Raw genomic sequence first — 18,700 nt, 5'->3', positions numbered from 1 at the left:
ACGCTAAATACGTCTATTTTATGACAAATACAAGTTATAAGCTCCTATTTTACTAAATCCATATACTGCAAAATGGAATGATTTTTCTGTAAGGCGATCCACTAACGTTAATCTGTTACTTGGCAAGAGCAAACAAATATCTACAATATTTTTCTTCCTTCTTCAACTTTATACATGTATGTATGTACACGTATGCATATTTATATTTATATATACACATATATTTATATACATATGCATACGTATGTATAGTGTATATTATATAAATAAAAAATATATATAATATGCACTATAATATACACACTCATAAACACTGGTATGTGATCTACATTCCTTAACGTTTATATACACATGTTTTGCTGCATTTTTCGATCGATACAAGAATCGCTGTTAAATCATTAGCCGCATAAAGAAACAATATCTATTTATTATAAATGTACATACAACCGTTATTGTAATAAAGAAGAACGTGAGAGAAATGTACGATTATGTTAATGTTACGTGATATTTCTCTTCTGTTTATTACATTTACTTACAAAAACTCTTCGCATTTACAAATTCTTATCCTATCACTTTCATTCAGTATGGCTTGGTTCTGTGATGACGGTCGCGTCCTTTCCCAGTGCCAATCTTCGCCACCAGTTTATGGCTAGAATTTTGTTGCAATAGAGTTGTTTCTCCTTGCCTCCAAATATTTATATGTCCACCTTCCCCCACCGTTACCAAGGAACCACTCTGTAAATTATATATTAGCAAATATTAGTTTCCTTTCTTTGTTTAAACAACTGATTTTACATTATATATAACTCTATCAAGATAATACCTTCTCATGCAACCAACTATCACGTACTAATTGCTTATTTCCCACCATGTTGTAACATATTTCTAATCGATCGTTTGCAACATTCATACACCTCAAATTTTCTCTAAAATATTTTAGTAAGAATAAATGAAATCATTAATAAGCGAAAATCATTGTTATTATAATTTCAGATAAGTCTTATAGATTATTATTATTTTACTAATTTCTTCACTTATGTTGCAATTTACCCTTTGACATTGCTGGAACCTGCAAGAAGGAATGCTTGTTCGAGTACATTTGAGGTATGAAATCTGACTGTATAACAATTGTCTGGATCATCATTCTGAAAAATTACATATACAAAGACGGTTATTATATCATTGCCACCTGTAGATACATTATAATTAACAAATTATAATTAACGTAATAACAGGTAACTTATATTAACCTGAGAAACTACTAAATCATTACGTTCAAATTTTGCATATGGTGTGGCTCCTTCACAGTCCCAAAGTTGCAATGAATGTGTATGAGTTGTACACCAAAGACTATCATCATTTAGCCAGCCTATCCTATCCTGTCATTTAAATGATATTTTTAAATCATACAGTCTAATGCCATTTTATGGTATCTGTTACTAGAAAAAATTATAACTCACTACAGAAGACTCAGTGTTTAAGGAATAAGACAATGCAGAATCTTCCGATGGCTGAGTGAGGTCAAATACATTAATCAAACCATCTGTACTACCAGAGGCTAAGACATCCTGCTTCTTAGAGTGAAATGCCAAACAGGTCACATCTTCCATGTGAGATTCCCAGTACCCGCCGAGAAGAGTATTTTTATTAGTATGTCGTGTGTCCCAAAATAAAATGAATGCATCTCCTCCAATATGTTCAGTTCCACCTGCTATGAGTCTTTCATCATTACTTATATCAAAACTACAGAGAGGCTTCAGTTTTCCATCTTCTGTAGTATCTGAGAAAAGAAGTATAAATGTTACATTTCAACCATTTGAATAGTACGTATAAGCTCTATGGTATTTTTGTCAACATTTTGTATATTTAATTGATCCATTAATGTGTCTATACCTTTAAATTCTGCAATAACTTTTCCTTTAGCACGCAAATCACATGCTACAATTTGCCCATCATTCGTCGCTGTATATAAAATGTTTTTAGAAGTAGGACTAAACCTTATGCCAACAATAGGAGCACGATTGTGAGTTAATGTTATGGTTCGACTTAAACTTTCTCCAACAGAATAGATTACACATGTATGATCCGACAAAGCTGTACCGATCCGAAATTCTGGATCACTATATAAACATAAAAATTCATGAAACATTGTAGACATACTTTTGGAGCATACAAATCTGTGAGATAGTTTACGTCAAATCTAAACCTGATAATATGAGATAACTTTTAGCAATTAAAATTTGTATCTTCTACTTTATCTATTCTAAATGCTCAAACAGCGAAAGAAATAAATATCACAAAATTTTACTTACTTTTTCGGACAAAAAGTAAAATAAAAAAAATGAATTTATATAGAATATTTTTAATTTTTGATGCGATAAAATTATTTATAAATGACTATGCTTACAAAAATTGAAAATATGTTGCAAGAAAATGAAATCTTTTTTTAAATGATTGATTCTTCTACATATGTAACATGCGAAGATCACATTTTAAATAAAATGGAGGGAAAAATTTGTAACTGTTTAAGATGTATTTGTAAATACGATTTACTAATATTGCGCAAATTTTTGGATATTATAAGAAGCCGATCCGTTTCTGTAAATTTGACGTAAAACACTACGTAAGGGTGTGCGAAATTTGCCTTTGTGTTCCACAAACTCCAAGAACGTAATTATGATCAAGAGACACTGCCTCTTCTATCGATGATATTAATTCCCTTCTTCTTTTCATAGTTGTACGATTGTCGTCATATTTTCGTTTGTCATGTTCGACACTTAGCTTCTTTAAAGACTCGACTATTTTAGCCATGCTGCTCAGTTTCAGAATTTCGAGCAGGTACCACAAAATTAAGGTTAATATCGCGTCAAGAATATAGCCATACGTCTTAATTCTAAACTAAATACTTGTCGCTTTGAACTGGATCTAAATCGTCCGGTGCTTCATCACGAACTCTTGTTCAGTACATATCTTATTTGTTCAATATATATTTTTCTAACTCAATTAAAACATTTTTAAGAATACGTAGTAGTAAACTTTTAAAACGTAATTTTTTTATTGTTAATACATCCGATAAAAACAAAAATTAGGTAAAATGCATGGAATTTGGTGGCAACTAATTGGGGTGAAAACATATTTTCCATCGATCGGTGGCGCCACTGACATTTACGTTAAATTTTAAATCTTCCTTTTGAATAAACAGGATAGATATGTTTGCAATATCAAATAAATAAGTTTTGAGAATAAATTATTATAATATATTTTAAATTACTGTAAAAATATACTCCTCTATTTTTGAAATAGTAAAAATTAAAGATCTTTAAATATTTATTTTCAAACGAGATTAAATTCTACGTATATTTTTCACACCTCTGGAGTATTAATTCATTTACATTTATTTGGTTGATGCAACTTGAGGTAGATATGTGTTCAATGACTTGAGGAAGAGGGTACTGACTTATTTATTATTGTTTTTCTTTTTTATTTGTTCATTCTCAATATTTACAAAAATTGTACTAAATTGGTTCCAACGATGTCTTTTCATAAAAATGAGGAGCTAATTCCAATAACCATTCCGGTTGTATTACAGTTATATCCTTCATGTATGTTTTATTGGTTTGTAAAACTTCACAAAATAGTAACCTTAAAAAAAAAACAGATAATTTAATAAAACATGTACAGTGTGAATATACAAAATTAAGATATTTAAATCTGTATACAAACCATTGAGGTTGTTGTAGCGTATATAAACAACTATTTGGGTGTATGTATAAATCTCTGTTACCACGCACAGTTTTGTACACTCCAGTGTAATGTAAATATGCGGCTTTTGGGAAAAGTCCAGCTGTTATACATTTCAAAATTTGTTGTACGTTTCCTTATGAGACATAAACAAAATTGCATCGTTAATATGGTATGATTTATATAATTTATCTTAATAATTAACTCTATTTACCATTGCTAGAGATCAATGGAATGTCTAGTTTTTTCATCATAGAGTGCATTTGAGTTCGAATTTCGGTGGCACGACGTAGCGCCTTATAATTAAGAAAATTTTTCTGACACCAGGCAGATGTTTTATTTTTCTCGTAACCAGTATACACATTGAGCATAGTTAAAAGATCGCCTTCTTCGACTTCGAATTTCCTATGTGCCACTCTGGCTTTTACAGCAGCCTGACCTCCGGCTGGTCTTATGAATACATTTTGTACTTGAAGCATAGCGAGAATCGTTGTGAATTCTTCTGAACATCCCATTTCACCTGTACATAGATGAAATGATTTAGTAAATTATCTGCTACGATTATATTGAATTACAAGTGAAATAAATTATAAAAATCATGAAACTATTAACCTGATACTATGAGAGATTTTGCTAAAACAGGTTCTAATGGCATCTCCGCCATCGTGATTCCTAATGACATTGTTAATTCTCCATTTCTGTCTATTGCGCCCAATGCATAAAGCAACTCTAATCCCACAAGAAGATTTTTGCTTGGTGGAGCAGAAGGAAAATTAAATCTTAAGACATTATCAATGCCTAAAGCTTTCAATTGTAGAATGGCTGGTGCCAAATCGGAACGCTGCATTTCTGGTGGCATCGCTTCGAACAGTTCAGTATACGCTTCTTCTGTATACAATCTGCAAAGGGAAATCGGATATAAATTTGATAAACATGAGCATCAGAATGTAATTACGCCATATACCTATATGCTTTCCCTGTTTGGACACGACCTGCTCTACCAGCACGTTGGTCGGCAGAAGCTCTCGATACGGGGACTATTACCACGGAGTTGGTTTGTGTTTCCGCCTCAAACCAAGGAATTTTAACAAAACCGCAGTCAATTACTAAACATAAAATGCAACATTTCGATTACGCTTTGTATTACATTTATTGTAGATAAACATATACTACGTTTCTTAAACGAAATTAATTTTTAATTCAATAGCATTTAACATTTCAATAGCAATTAGCAAAATAACATTCTGACTAATGAATGTTTTGATGTTAAAAATTTCTTGATAGAAAATAAAAGTCATATGTGTCTCAACTCAATATCAATTATTCACACTTTCTTTCTTAAGGATTACATTATTAATAATAAAAAATAACTGAACTTCACGCGAGCATGATTTTATCTTTACCATAAACGATGTTTGGGATGGTGATGGATGTTTCAGCTATGTTTGTTGCAATGATTACTTTACGAGTGTCTTTGGCTGCCCTCCAAAATACTTTCAGTTGTTCTGAGTTTGGAAGAGATCCATACATAGCCAGGGGTAAAAGTTTCACTGAAAAAAGGACAGTATAAGCAATACAAAGATAGGATCCTCACGATCTATCTTAAACAGTTATATAACGTCGTTCATTCAACCGAGCATCATCACGTTGCTCGAATGACTTTTGCCGTTTCAACTACATACATGTACATATACTCTTCAGGTATACTCGGCAAGAATCATTTCGAGCATTGTGCACAAGATTCCACTCACGTTTGCCTTCTTGTATAAGTTTCGCATGCTCTGATAAAAGAGAAACTGCTTGATCCACTTCGTCCAAGCCCGTAAGAAACGCCAAGATATCACCAGATTCTTCATTCTCGTGTATCTTCAAAACCGTGTCCACGACGCTCTTAACGTAATTTGCTACTGGTTCTACAAAATACACAAATTTGATGTAACTATTAAACTACACATGTTACACGCTGAAGATTTTTATTTTTATCTTATTAAATTTTAACGGATCACAATCGTAGATAATTTTACAGTAAAGAAATTTAATATTTTAGTGAAGTGGATTATGGTAGTCTTTTCACTGAATATTTTCCTGAGAATTACCTTTCGCATATAAAATGTCTACTGGATAAAGCCGACCCTCGACAGTCAATATGACTGCAGTATCTTTGGTGGAGTCCCTTGTGGTGTTTGTGTTGAAAAAGTCCCGAAGTTGTTCAGCATCAACCGTGGCAGAACAAACAACAATTTTCAAGCTCCTGCGTTTCTACAACAAAATTTCCGGGAACTTCTTAAACATTTCCCACAACAGTTTTATCTAAAGTGAACAATGCAAAGCTGTAGTAATTCATTTACCCGAATTATCTTTTTTAAAAGTCCCATTATGATGTCGGTCATCAATGTCCTTTCGTGTACTTCGTCTATAACGATGACGGAATAATTCGTCAATAAAGGATCGCCCATAAGCTCACGTAGAAGAATTCCTTCTGTCATGTACTGTGAATAGAACAAATATATTTGATAATTCAAAATAGTTCGAAATACGTAACAACAGCAGATATTAAAAGAAAATTTTACATTATAAATATATAATAACTATATAAACTTTATTACACATTTTAGTGTCCTCGCGATAATTTTACATGATTCTTCAGTATAAATTACTCGAACAACTATTGAATTAATAATAATCAAAAACGGCACTGTGTACAGTAAATTTCGACTCAATTAATGCAAATAAATTTAGTACTAATGTTATTATTTCGTATATAGTATATATTTATAAAAGTCTAAGACAACATAACAGCAATATTTGAAAGTTCTGCATCAGTTTCATATTACGTTTTAATTGATATACTATATTATAATAGATTCGCTAAGTAGAATAGTTTCGTTCAGTAGTTTTATTTTCGAACAATAAGCTGATAACGATCCGAGCAATTCAAAACTCCGGAAATAAGAATACCGCAAAACATCCGGAGATAAAAAATGAATAGTATAATCTCGCGTAACACGTTTTAGTCAAAGTCATCTTAAAAATGGTTAAATATGAAAATTAAAAATTATTCTGTAAGACTTGGAACGGAGATAAAATGTATAAATAATGTGTTTCGCTAAACTAATTATTTTACCTTAATTCTTGTGGTTTCATCTACACAATTGTCGAAGCGTATAGAATAACCAACTTCGCTACCTAAGACACAATTACGTTCGTCAGCTACCCTACTTGCCAAAGAAGTAGCTGCAACCCTTCTGGGTTCGGTAATACCGATCATTTTTCCATCTGCGCACCATCCTGCTTCGAGAAGATACTGTAATCATTTTACAAATATATACAAATCTTGATGGAATATTAAGAAATAGCATACATTTTTAGTGTATCAATATTTATGTATAAATCCATTCAAATCGACGAAAAAATTGTCGGAGTTATCTTTTGTAGAGTTATCAAGATTATATAATTACTTAAACTATTTACCTTTGTTTATTGACTTTGAATTGTGCAAAATATTAAACATCATATACGATACATGTGTAATTAGACTATTGGAGTACATTTTACAATAGTTTTTAAAGACGAACATAAAGTAAGAAGACATAGAATCGAGAATGTTAACTAAAATAATAATGAAACAATGAAATATATGATTAATAAGACTACTTATCTGTTATAAGTTGCTGTGTATATTTATAGCATGCTTCATAGTAGGCGCCGTATTTGGAGCGTTAATAGCATCAACATTCAAAACAATAAAAATAAAAATTTTATCAAAGAAGTTTGTGAACATAGTCATTTTTGCTTTTACAAATCAGTGTATAGTAATGTACATTTTCTATAATACCTTTTATTTACAATTCGTATTATATATTTGATAATCGTTAACATTTTAAAAATGAATTTTTCTTACTGAATCGAAACAATAATATTTACGAGATAAAAGTTTCACAATGCAAATGAAAGATTAAAATTAAAAAGGAATCGAAATTTTAACTCGCGACAGCGTTACCATACTTCAAAACTTGATTCGATAGTGCGTTAACTTTATCACCTACTATCATCGTCAAATAGGTATCGAACACGTTACGTGCTAGCTCTGGATAGCGATAAAAAATATTTTGCAACTCGTATAGAAACTTTTTGAAAGTTAGCTCTGGTTTGGTCTGAATATAATCCTTAAAAATCGGAGAATAAAAGATATTTGGAGCAAGGACAACGGAATCAACAATATGCTTATGTAAGACGACTAAAATTATATTTTATCCGAAACTCGATAACACTGTTAGAGGCATTCATCAATGTTAAAGTGCAACGCGAATAAGTAGATCTCCGCGCCTATTGGCGAGTTTCAATGTAGCGTAACGAATGCAATAACGTTCGAATATTACAATACATGTAATACGTCATTGTAGTTTAGTATCATATTTATATAGGATTTTATCGAAAGCTCGTTATAACGGCTTATGTACGTTAAGAGCCTATTATGTGAGATCGGAAAACTCACAAGTGCTACAACTATGTAACTGACAATTCTGGGGCATATTGGTAAATAAAATTAAAGGTGAAACGTAATCTATTATCACGCGGATAACAATAATAATCATCAGATACATTGTACATTACTCAACCCATATATTTAACGTAAATTTATACACGTACATAATACATACAACCTACATATAATAATTCAAATTAAATGACTGAATTCAGAAATGCAATAATTCTCAACCTTACATTAAACTATAATGGAACTACACCACAAGAAAAAAAAAGAAGCTAAAGTATGAAATGCACAAGAATGAATTTACTATCTGTATCAAAAATCTTTTATGAATTATTATTATTGTTTTATAGTTGTAACATTAACCCCTTAAAGAAGATGAGATTCAATAAAATATCTAAAAAACACCGTTGAACATCACAGAGATAGATAGATATAGATATATATATATATACGTAATATGCAGATACATGTATTAATAATTATATTGCAAAGTTGAAAGCTAACTAGATATTGAATAAAAAGAACAGTGTTTAATGCTAAGTATCTAATAATTTAAATGAGTATTAATATTTTATATATTTATTTAAAAACGTAATGCACAAGATAAAACTTTGCTAACTTTTTAACACATCCAGCATATGAAAGTACAACAATAGCAGTAAGTTACCATTAAGTAAATATCACATTAGTATAACAGTCAAAGCATAGATGAAACAAAGACATTATATTTAGAAGCTAGCGTTTAAGGGGTCAATGTATATTTTTAAATATATCGCATATATCAGTCTGCTATTTATACAAAATTCATGCCGAAAAATATAACGTACAAAAATTTTTTTTCGGAATGTTATCCATGTAGTTAAGTGACTTTGTAAATTTCAATATATGATTAATCATAGTCATCATATATCACTGGTAATTTATAAATGCAGAAAGCAAGCTTTCTCAAGATTCATATTGTCATGTTTGGGTGAAAACATTTGACGAAGAGGTATCTTCATCAATAAACGATGGTACTCCTTGTACATATGCATAGGCCCGTAGAAAATGAAATTCAGTTATATAAACAAGCAGCAATATAACTATATATGAGGACCATCTCACAAGTTTAATATACTCTCTTACACGATCAAAAAATATTGCCAAAAGTACATAATCCATGACAGCATGAAAATTAACAAATTTCCAGCAAAGGATTACTATCCAAAATGACAAACTTCTGAATATAGTTGTTTGTTTGACATAAAGGTGTTGTTTGGTAATTGACAGTGCTCTATACTCAGTCTCAAGGAGATCTTGGTACAAAGATATATATCGATTCCAGGCGGCACTGGTCAGGAACAAATGGACGGTCATTAGTAATATATTACGAAGCGCTGTATTTGAAGTTTTTGATATTACATTCCCAGGTTCAAGAACCGAAGAAACAGGTAGTTGTGGCAGCTTATCATATCCTCCACGTCTGCTTGAATTACGGGCAAGAAATTGATATAGGCCTATCAGTAATGCCACGCAACCCAAAGCATCACAGACACCATCAACAATGTAGCCGGATGAACCAACATCTGAATGTTCACCATTGATATTTGCTCTTTTCCTAGCAACATGCCCATCTAGATCGTCCAACCATGTTCTCGCTTGGAAAAGTATTACACCTAAGCGTCTATGAGACAATGAATCACTGGAAACACATTTGCCAGCTATTACTGCTACTAACACATGGAAACAACTGATTGCATTTGGCGTGACCCATGTCCACGAATTGCTTATTTGTAGTAGATTGTCCATAATCGCTGCGAGAGGACTCAGAAGAAAATAATTTGGATGATCTAGCATTAATCCTTTTACCGTCACTGTACATAGTGGATTAATATCACAAGGTATGATCGAAACATATTGTGTACCATTCGATATTGGCCTTACGTTATAATTTTGTATTCTAGAATACAGTAAAAGATCCATTCCAAGGAAGTACAATGTCAATAATATCAAAATTACTAGGAACGACCTGCTTATTATAGTTGTTGTACCAAACATTTTGTATAATACTTTGGCACTTTGTGTTGTCAAATTTATCTTAATTGCACACTTACATCACATTTATCATTGCATGGTATCACACTTTTTGTAATAAATTGAAATATATTGCATGGGATACCGGTAGATAATTCGACATTGTCTCTAATTTTTAGCAATATCACCACTTGAACGCGTACCACCACTCTAATTTGTATGTTTCTGAGTGGTACATATAAGTTCAAAGAAACTGAAGAACGATTTCTCTTTTTCATTCGTCATCATTCCAAAATAATGATTTTCTGTATTAAATATTCAAGTTTTCCGTTTGACGATCGCATATCACAGTTAAAGCGATCCATTTTTGAACTCGTCACGAGATACATCGAATCATTATGCTTATGTCGATACTTTTGTTATTATTACTTTTTAATTATTTTTAAGCTTGTATAGTAATCTTTTTTTATATCATGCTATTTCCAGATTTTCCAGTATATCACTTTACGATGCTGCGACGTTCAGAGATATCTTCATATGATGCGGCCCCACATGGTTATACGGAGTATTGTATACTTCGATTGTACTATTTTGATTAATTAACGAGCGTCGTATTGATAGACGTATTACAAATACATATTTCATTCAACATACATTTCTCTTTCTTTCTTATATCTCGAGTTTATTCTGATTAGAATAACATTAAATTTCTGTGTATTGTAAAATTTCGGTCGCACTATTGTCACATAATTGTTTTCAAATCGTCATTAGTGAAAGGGTTGATTAAAAAAACAGCTATCTCTTGTTGTTCCCTTTTACGAAACATGGCTCCGTATAAAATAACACAGAATAACTTTATGAGAGTCACAATGACTAGCGAACTTCACAAACATGTATTATTCTTCAAGCAGACGATCAAATATTGTAAAAACTCGTGGGTAGATCGAAGTCGACAATAGAATGGCGAAACGGCGGAATCACAAAATTCCTAATATGCGCGTGCGCGTACGCGCTCTAAAAATCACAGAAATAATTTATACGAGGTTTCACCAGTGTGTGGATACTGCACAACAAATTAATAAACAAAAGTCATAACTTAAACTTTCCCAAAAAATATACGGGAAACAATATAACAGAAATTTATTTCGTGTATACAAAAATATAAAGCCTATTTTCATTATTTTCGCAAACTATTGCAAAAACAAAAGACTAGATAAATTCAATAGGTGTCAAGTATTTATGTGTATAATTGAATCACCATTTATTAAAATGCACAATTAACCTAATGAAAATTTTGTTCATTTCACTGTTTGAGTACTGCGTATCGAGACATACTTAATAATAGCACTATTTGTCAATATCCTTTTAATATACACAACTATACATATAATAAATACTTGCAATGTCTGATCTAATTATTTAATGTCACGCGAAGTAACAATAAAGATTTATATGCAACAAAAATATCACTTAAAATCATGTTTCATAAAACATACTGGATTTTTGCTTTAAAGATAATGTTATTGAACATGTTTTTTTGCTATGAAAGATTATGTTTTCATTTAATTTATTAGCGTGGTGCAGTGGTGCCAATGACCGTTGCAATACACAGCACTCTACATTACGCGTTCCTTATTAATACAGATAAATCATTCAAATGAATTCTTTTTTCATTATCTTTTACTTGCATTTATTAGAAACGAAAAAAATTGGGATGACTTGAATAATATTGAAACTTCAAGTATAAGCTGCGTTCAACAGGAATCTTTTTTTTATTTCACTTCACTTGAAGTACTTAGTTTGGATATGTAAAGTCAGAGAATCACTTTATGTGATGAATATAAAAACTGATGGAGAAAAAAATATGTGACCATAGTAACTGTTGATGTCTGTACCTATTCCAACTGAAGTTTCTGATTTATAAACATTACTTATTCAATGCAAATAAGTTATTATATTTATTTCAAGTTCAAATAGGAAATAAATATTACAATATACAATTTTATACGATACTTATTAAAACTATGTTGCTGTGTTCATTTTTATAAGTTATAATCATTCAATGAAACTAATTTTACATTTACCTGAGGCAGTTGCGTACTCTTCCCACATCCAGTTTCTCCAATTAAAACTAATGTTTGATACTTTTCTAATTGATAAATAATATGGCTTCTATACTTGAATGTAGGCAATCGTTGACGTTGCATATGAATTGCAAGCGAATGATGGGCATTGTACACAAATTGCGTAGATGAATGGGCATCTATATCAGGTTTATCCTCCTGCCATGTGCTGTCTCCTGCAACAATGAATGAAGAAATATAAGTCTTTATTAGTATGTTTCATATATAAAGTATAAACTATTTTTAAGAACAATATAAATTAGTATTTGAATAGGTTATATTATACACTATTTTGTATAATGATATTTCTACAAAGGATATATTATTACATGGTGTAAGATACATAATTATAAAGACTATATAATTATATGAAACTAAACGATAACGTACTGTCATGACAATGAACACTATACTAAACATTTGCACAAATAATAAATCTTACCGGGTCTTAGGAAAACTGGTTTTGTAGTCATTTTGTATAAGCATGTAGACAATAGAATGGGAAGAAATTATTTCTGAGACATGTCATTTGCTTGTAAACATTTCAAACTAATTATTAATCACACATTGTAAATGTATACACTAACATAGCGGCCAACAGCACAAACTATATATATGAAATGTGCATAGTGCTGTGGAGTTTCTAAATCGTTATGTCTCCTAGAGATGACGCTCTTCTCTACGAAATATTTCAGAGTATACATTTGAATTCCGTGAATCGGAAGCTTCATACAACTACATCAGCAAATTCTTGAGTTTCGTCTAACTATCGTAGCAGTTTAGTATTTCATTCAATCAAGCATTTTATACTTCATATTTCTATAAAATTTATTAAATCTATATATTAATTTCTTTTCGTTACTACACTATCGTGTTTCGTGTGCATAAATCGCAGTACCGATTGCAATGCGCAACATTATAAACTAATCATTAATATAAAAATAATGCACGCTTAATTTTAATTTTTTATATTTTCTACAACCATATAGAATTTTCATATTTTATATAATCATATGTAAATTTCAAGGTTTAAATATTCAACTTTCCACTAAAATTATCAATGCAGTATTTTTTATTGCTGTTACCTCAAAATTTAACATTCAACGTTTTCGCTCACCAACATTTCTATACATACTAATACAAATTATTACATATTGTCATGTATTCCGATTAAAATTAATGTGTAATAAAAGAATTTCTCAAAAATATGGTTAGATGATTAAATGGTTTTCTTTATACTCTTATTTTAAAGTTTAATCGTAAATCATTTAAAATATGTATTACATTAATGTTTATGCACGAAAATATGTAGTAATTCGTCTATTCTGTTACCGTGTTGACAGTTAAATTGTACATAACTTATGTATGTAAGTGGTGTGAGATGGGTATGTTCGATATCAGGGTTTACAAATGAGATTAATTGTATAATTTTTGTCAGTAAACGTTAGAATCCTTGGGCGAGCTTTGTTTACTTTAGGAATGTATTTTAATTTTCACAAAAATAGTGTTTTTTTATTTCTGATATGAGATGTCTATGTATACACGAGTCCGTGCATTAGAAAGAACGAGAACTCTCTATGGAACACCTTCCATTTCTTTCTTAAGCACCATACCATCATCTATCTTTATGAAACAAATATATTATTTCTAATATTATTTATATCTCCCTTCCTTTACAAATCTAGTACTAGTAAACATATATATGCGTGGGCGCCAGTGTGGAAAATACAGGAAACATGAATGGTAGTAATTTAAGATAGAAATGTATGATGATGCTGTGGATGTAGACAGTGCTATTGCCAATCAAATTCATAAAAATGGTTGCAACAAACACACAAATGTCTGAACACATTAGTCATTGATAGATTATTACTGTTCTTGATTTTCATGTGCATCGATTTAGACAATGCACAGATAACTAATTTTGACTGTTCTGATTTCTCAGTTGGCTGTTAAAATTACATCTATAGATTAAGTCTGCAATAAACATAAAAAAATTAGGCTGTAGCTTCTGCTTCTCCATTGCTTTCTGCTTCAGCACATTTTTCTTCAAGTTTTGTTTTCTTTTCGGGACTTGCACCATCAGTAGCAGAATCTTCTGTTGTATCACTTAAAGTTGTTGACTTCCTCTTTATACAGCAACTATCAACAGGAGCATCTGCAAAGAAAAACAATGCTTGTTAATATCTGTACAAATAGAAACCAACTTTCTATTATTTAAAATATATGACTACTATAATTGTATATTTATGTTTTTCATATTTATAGAATATGCAGTGATTACAAAATTTTTTATTATTGTTATATAGTCAATACCTGTGGTATGACCATTTTCTGTTGATTCTGCTTCATTATCGTTTGACTCTTTCTCTTCACTTGAGCCATTTTCTTTGGTTTCCTTTCCATCTCCATTCTCAGATGCTTTTGAATCTTCATCAACTTCTTGAACTGGCTTCTTCTCTTCTTCTACAACTTTTTTCTCTGGAGTAGAGGCAATTTTAGTCTCCCTAAAAAATAAATTATAATGCATAGATAATTTTTTATACAATATAAACATAATTCTCTATATAATGCAAAGATAATTATTTTTTTTGTATTATGAAATGCGCGTTGTAAATGTTTTCGGAAAGAATAAAATAATATTTAAAAACAAAAATATAAAGGATGCATGATGTCCGGACAACACGACAGTTAAAACCAAATTGGGCGCGTATCGAATTTTCAATTGGTGAGGTATCGGTTTATACTTTACACAGCTATAGACAAGGATGGAACGATGGAGAAAAGAAATAGAGATAGGACGCCGACCGTGGCGGCACCTAGCAATGTTGATATTATCCTGTCTTCATTCCCCTTTCTAGCAACCCTCTCTTTTCACCAAGAGACACATATACACGCACGCGTCTCGAACAGAAACATACACAGAACGTTTCGGCGCGGCAAATCGTGACTATCGTGGACCGTAAATATACATCACACAACATATATATATGTACTTCTTCTACCAGCGAAACAACAAATTCAAGCACCGTCGAAGTTCATTGATATAAATACGATGATACAATTTCTCGAAAATATTAAATGAAAAGTTTAAATATTGGTATTTTCAACATCTAATCGGTAAGGAAGAAGAGATCAATAAGTTGTATGTTTTCTTTTTACGACGTTCTAAGCACGACCATCTGTAAAATATTCTCAAGCCTTCGTACACACGTACAAGGCATTTTCTTTTAGTAAACGTGTAAATATTTGTATGACTGTTTGTACAGTGATCACGAAAAGATATATCAGCGAGTATCGGTTCGAATATTCTCGGGTATGATGAATTACATACTAACCAAAAAAGCGTTTACTCCAATTATAAACAATTTTCGGAATAGGAGCGAGAATAGCGGTAACAAGAACACGCATGAATAACAAACATTCGCTGACACGCGTTGTGCTACTTCGCGGTTGTCCTACGTCCGCGAAGCCACAAGTGGGAAAAATAAAATCATAAACGATGCCACCATAAAAGTGGCACCGCAAGTAGAGCACGCATCGTGGCAAAACCAGGTAATCCTGAGAACGTAATGCGCCTTACGAATCAAGCTGAGAATATCACGTAGAGAGAGAGTATATATCCCCTCCCTCTCTCCCTCCTGTTGTCCCTTTCTCGTGGCTGTACTCTTACAAAACTATGTACGCTTTCAAAACTACACAATCAACTGTCTAGGATACAAACAAAGTTGTGAAAGTGACTGAGCTCTGTACGAAGTCGGTGATCAATGAGACTAGAAATCGTAAATCGGTAAGGATCGGTTTGCCCGTCGTTCGCTGTATTCGGTAACGAAACATTGGAGAAGCGTTCAGTGAAAAAGTGTGATTTTCTTCAGACAAATCGATAAAAAAATCAGCGGGACTTACTTGGTTTCCGTATCCGCCATGGCGATCGATTTAATTGTGAGGTCGATAAGGTATTCTGGTACCGAACGCACTAAATAAGCTTTGCGTTTTCTACGCACCGGTAAGCAGACGTAGAATTCTGGTATCACTACTGCCGCGTAGTCGCGTACCGACGCGCAAATGGCAGAGACTCGCACGCTGATTCGCCCGAGACCCGAGACTCGGCCCGGCCGGCAGGCCGGCGGCCTTCAAACACTTTTCTTTCCCGCTCGTTTACAGATGGCGTACGATTCAGCCCCCGATTAACGCGATAACTCGAAATTTGACATGAATTGTACGGGAAAAATTGCGAATATTGTCCGCGAACGTATCGCACGATTTTTTCAAGCGCCCCTTACGAAAATAGTTGACCGGTGCTTCGTATTATTACAACATTGTTTCGTAAGAAAAATTCAGTTGAAACACGCATAAATTTATCGCTATATTCCACCCGCGGTTACGACAGAGTCCAATGGAGTTTCTCGCGGAGGTACACTACAAATAAATAAAAATACTTCGGGCGTACGTTTCGTATCGATGGTGATCGCTACTGTATTTCAAATAACTGATAACAGAAACGTAATGTTTCAATGGATATAATTAGCGTTGCTAATAGTTACGACATTTAAAATTCATAGTAGTAGTGACTTTGCCACTATTGCTTTGTTAATGCCCCTCCAAGTAACACACCGACCAATTGTATCTTGTCTTGCAAAACGCGTAAAAAATCCCCGCGCTTCCGGCGCTAGCAACGAATTGTTTGAAGAACCTGTATCTCGTTCGGCATTGTTTCAAAAGTAACGGCTAATGGATCTTATGCATGATTTAATATGCTGATTATATTAGAGGGAAATATCGTACGCAAGATGGGCAATATACGAGATTGAATCGGAAGCCAAGTTCGGAAAGTTCTAGAAGTTTCGCGTATGGCCCCATTTCCGGTGTATATTAAAAGGTGCGCGATGCTTTCAGGTTGATCCGCGCAGCCGACCGAAAGGCTCCGCTGCGTTTACGTCCATGTTACAGGTTGCCTTTACTGTGGAACAGTAAAATATCACTTTTCTGTTACAGTGTAACATTATTTTCACCCAACGCTCTCTTTAGTCAAAACAAGACGTTTCGGAAATAGGTTTTATCAGTTATGAAAATAAGCTTCTAACGTTCTCCAGACAGACACATTTACTGTACTATACATATACATATATATTTGTATAAGTAATACAGCGAATTATACACAAAACTGTACAGGGGAAAAGTATAACTTGGTCTGCGCTACGTCATTATAAAAAATACTATGATTTCTTTATAATCAGTAGGAAAATATATAAATGTTACCAAATTCTAATGTTACAATTGACAAAATTTGGTATATCTATATCCTGAAAATTTAGAAGAAAAAGATGTAGTCCATATAAATACATGAGTTTAGGTTATATGGATTTTGAATTTTTTTGATCGCGAAATTCATGCAAACGTGTTAGATTAGGCGGTTCATGTACATTTTTTTCCTACGATGTATGCCACGTGCCAGGAGTCTACGTAAGCACAAAGATAACACCGAGCAGCTGCTTTGTACGGTGCAGGTGAAGACGTGCGAAGCAGATGCTCCTTTTCGAATACCTTTTACACGGTGAAACATTGAACACACGTTCATGCCAAATCGAGTAGGGATGTCAATGAAACTTTCCACTAGGAAGGCGTATACGCTCGGCGTTCCTAGTGCACTTCTATTTATGATACACACGGAAGGAATAAACACGCGACATTTGTGTAGGAAAAGAAACATGCTATTTACATGTTGTATTTAGTCCTTCTGTGTGAAACATTGTGAATGGAATACATGAATTACCCTCGTAACCCGAATTATCTGTCGGGAGCTATTTTAAATTTACAAATTTATTCGGAGCATATATATATATATATGTATATATATTTATCCGACGAACTTCTACAGGGTTTAAATATATTATAATCAAACGTTTGCAGAAATCTGTTGACATGCAGCTTTACTCGATAAAATTAAATTTCGTTTTAGTGGGTCAGTGGAAGTGTTCAGTCACAAGCTATTTCGATGACAGTAACCTATATTTCTACTGGCTTTGCAGTGTCAAACTAAAGATAGCATCACGCATCTAAATTTTCATTTCGCTGGACTACATTCTCGGTTTTCTTAATACGCTCTTATTTTCCGGAATGTAGTCTGTTACAGATGTTTTTGGTACCTTCGCACGCCAGAAAGCGAGAGAAATAGAATATAATACAAATTTGTCGAGTAACGTTCTGTTTCGAAATGCGAGAACCGATTGTATAAGCTTTTATATTTACAATTCAACACAGATGCTGCTTTACATAGTTCGTGATGTCTCATGTATAATCGATTTATTGTATTTCGTTATTATTAAAA

General features: G+C 32.5%; 4 protein-coding genes across 5 annotated transcripts; all 4 read right to left on the bottom strand.

Moving 5' to 3' along the window:
• Positions 1-409: 409 nt before the first annotated feature.
• LOC143352619 (WD repeat-containing protein 89) lies at positions 410-3,153 on the bottom strand. Its single transcript, XM_076785265.1, has 7 exons — positions 2,645-3,153; positions 1,894-2,120; positions 1,461-1,780; positions 1,251-1,379; positions 1,051-1,145; positions 824-926; positions 410-735 (listed from the first exon to the last, which is right to left on the bottom strand). The coding sequence occupies exons 1-7, from the start codon at positions 2,809-2,811 to the stop codon at positions 580-582; spliced, it is 1,197 nt and encodes a 398-aa protein (XP_076641380.1). The 5' UTR covers positions 2,812-3,153; the 3' UTR covers positions 410-579.
• A 294-nt stretch (positions 3,154-3,447) lies between these two features.
• LOC143352615 (putative ATP-dependent RNA helicase DHX35) lies at positions 3,448-13,299 on the bottom strand. Of its 2 annotated transcripts, XM_076785257.1 has the most exons (12): positions 12,815-13,299; positions 12,334-12,548; positions 6,866-7,045; positions 6,090-6,230; positions 5,838-6,000; positions 5,493-5,654; positions 5,145-5,291; positions 4,706-4,847; positions 4,354-4,640; positions 3,956-4,261; positions 3,724-3,877; positions 3,448-3,642 (listed from the first exon to the last, which is right to left on the bottom strand). In XM_076785257.1, exons 1-12 carry the CDS (start codon positions 12,843-12,845, stop codon positions 3,516-3,518), a joined length of 2,055 nt encoding a protein of 684 aa, XP_076641372.1. In that variant the 5' UTR covers positions 12,846-13,299; the 3' UTR covers positions 3,448-3,515. The 2 variants fall into 2 exon arrangements, with proteins under 2 accessions (XP_076641372.1, XP_076641373.1); XM_076785258.1 differs by lacking the exons at positions 12,334-12,548; positions 12,815-13,299 and adding an exon at positions 7,400-7,758 and having other exon boundaries at positions 6,866-7,047.
• On the bottom strand, positions 8,341-11,159 carry LOC143352616 (ceramide phosphoethanolamine synthase-like). The gene has a single exon (XM_076785260.1). It carries the CDS (start codon positions 10,271-10,273, stop codon positions 9,197-9,199), a length of 1,077 nt encoding a protein of 358 aa, XP_076641375.1. The 5' UTR covers positions 10,274-11,159; the 3' UTR covers positions 8,341-9,196.
• Positions 13,300-13,426: 127 nt separating the features above from the next.
• Positions 13,427-16,543, bottom strand: LOC143352617 (uncharacterized). The gene is made up of 3 exons (XM_076785261.1): positions 16,279-16,543; positions 14,689-14,879; positions 13,427-14,530 (listed from the first exon to the last, which is right to left on the bottom strand). Exons 1-3 carry the CDS (start codon positions 16,296-16,298, stop codon positions 14,370-14,372), a joined length of 372 nt encoding a protein of 123 aa, XP_076641376.1. The 5' UTR covers positions 16,299-16,543; the 3' UTR covers positions 13,427-14,369.
• Between the last annotated feature and the right edge of the window lie 2,157 nt (positions 16,544-18,700).

This window comes from Halictus rubicundus, chromosome 3, assembly GCF_050948215.1.
Source record: "Halictus rubicundus isolate RS-2024b chromosome 3, iyHalRubi1_principal, whole genome shotgun sequence".
NCBI classification, from domain to species: domain Eukaryota; kingdom Metazoa; phylum Arthropoda; class Insecta; order Hymenoptera; family Halictidae; genus Halictus; species Halictus rubicundus.
Note: the sequence above shows the minus strand (reverse complement) of the source record. Positions and strands in the feature narration are given on the sequence as shown.

Coding starts and splice junctions, on each gene's coding strand:
- LOC143352617 (XM_076785261.1), bottom strand. CDS start 16,298: ATGGCGGATACGGAAACCAA. Junction 14,880..16,278: donor ATGGCGGATACGGAAACCAA/GTAAGTCCCGCT, acceptor TTTATTTTTTAG/GGAGACTAAAATTGCCTCTA. Junction 14,531..14,688: donor AGAAAATGGTCATACCACAG/GTATTGACTATA, acceptor TTTTCTTTGCAG/ATGCTCCTGTTGATAGTTGC.
- LOC143352615 (XM_076785257.1), bottom strand. CDS start 12,845: ATGACTACAAAACCAGTTTTCCTAAGACCCG. Junction 12,549..12,814: donor ACCAGTTTTCCTAAGACCCG/GTAAGATTTATT, acceptor TCATTGTTGCAG/GAGACAGCACATGGCAGGAG. Junction 3,643..3,723: donor ACGCTACAACAACCTCAATG/GTTTGTATACAG, acceptor TTTTTTTTTAAG/GTTACTATTTTGTGAAGTTT.
- LOC143352619 (XM_076785265.1), bottom strand. CDS start 2,811: ATGGCTAAAATAGTCGAGTCTTTAAAGAAGCTAAGTGTCGAACATGAC. Junction 1,781..1,893: donor AGTTATTGCAGAATTTAAAG/GTATAGACACAT, acceptor TTCTTTTCTCAG/ATACTACAGAAGATGGAAAA. Junction 1,146..1,250: donor ATGATTTAGTAGTTTCTCAG/GTTAATATAAGT, acceptor GTAATTTTTCAG/AATGATGATCCAGACAATTG.
- LOC143352616 (XM_076785260.1), bottom strand. CDS start 10,273: ATGTTTGGTACAACAACTATAATAAGCAGGTCGTTCCTAGTAATTTTG.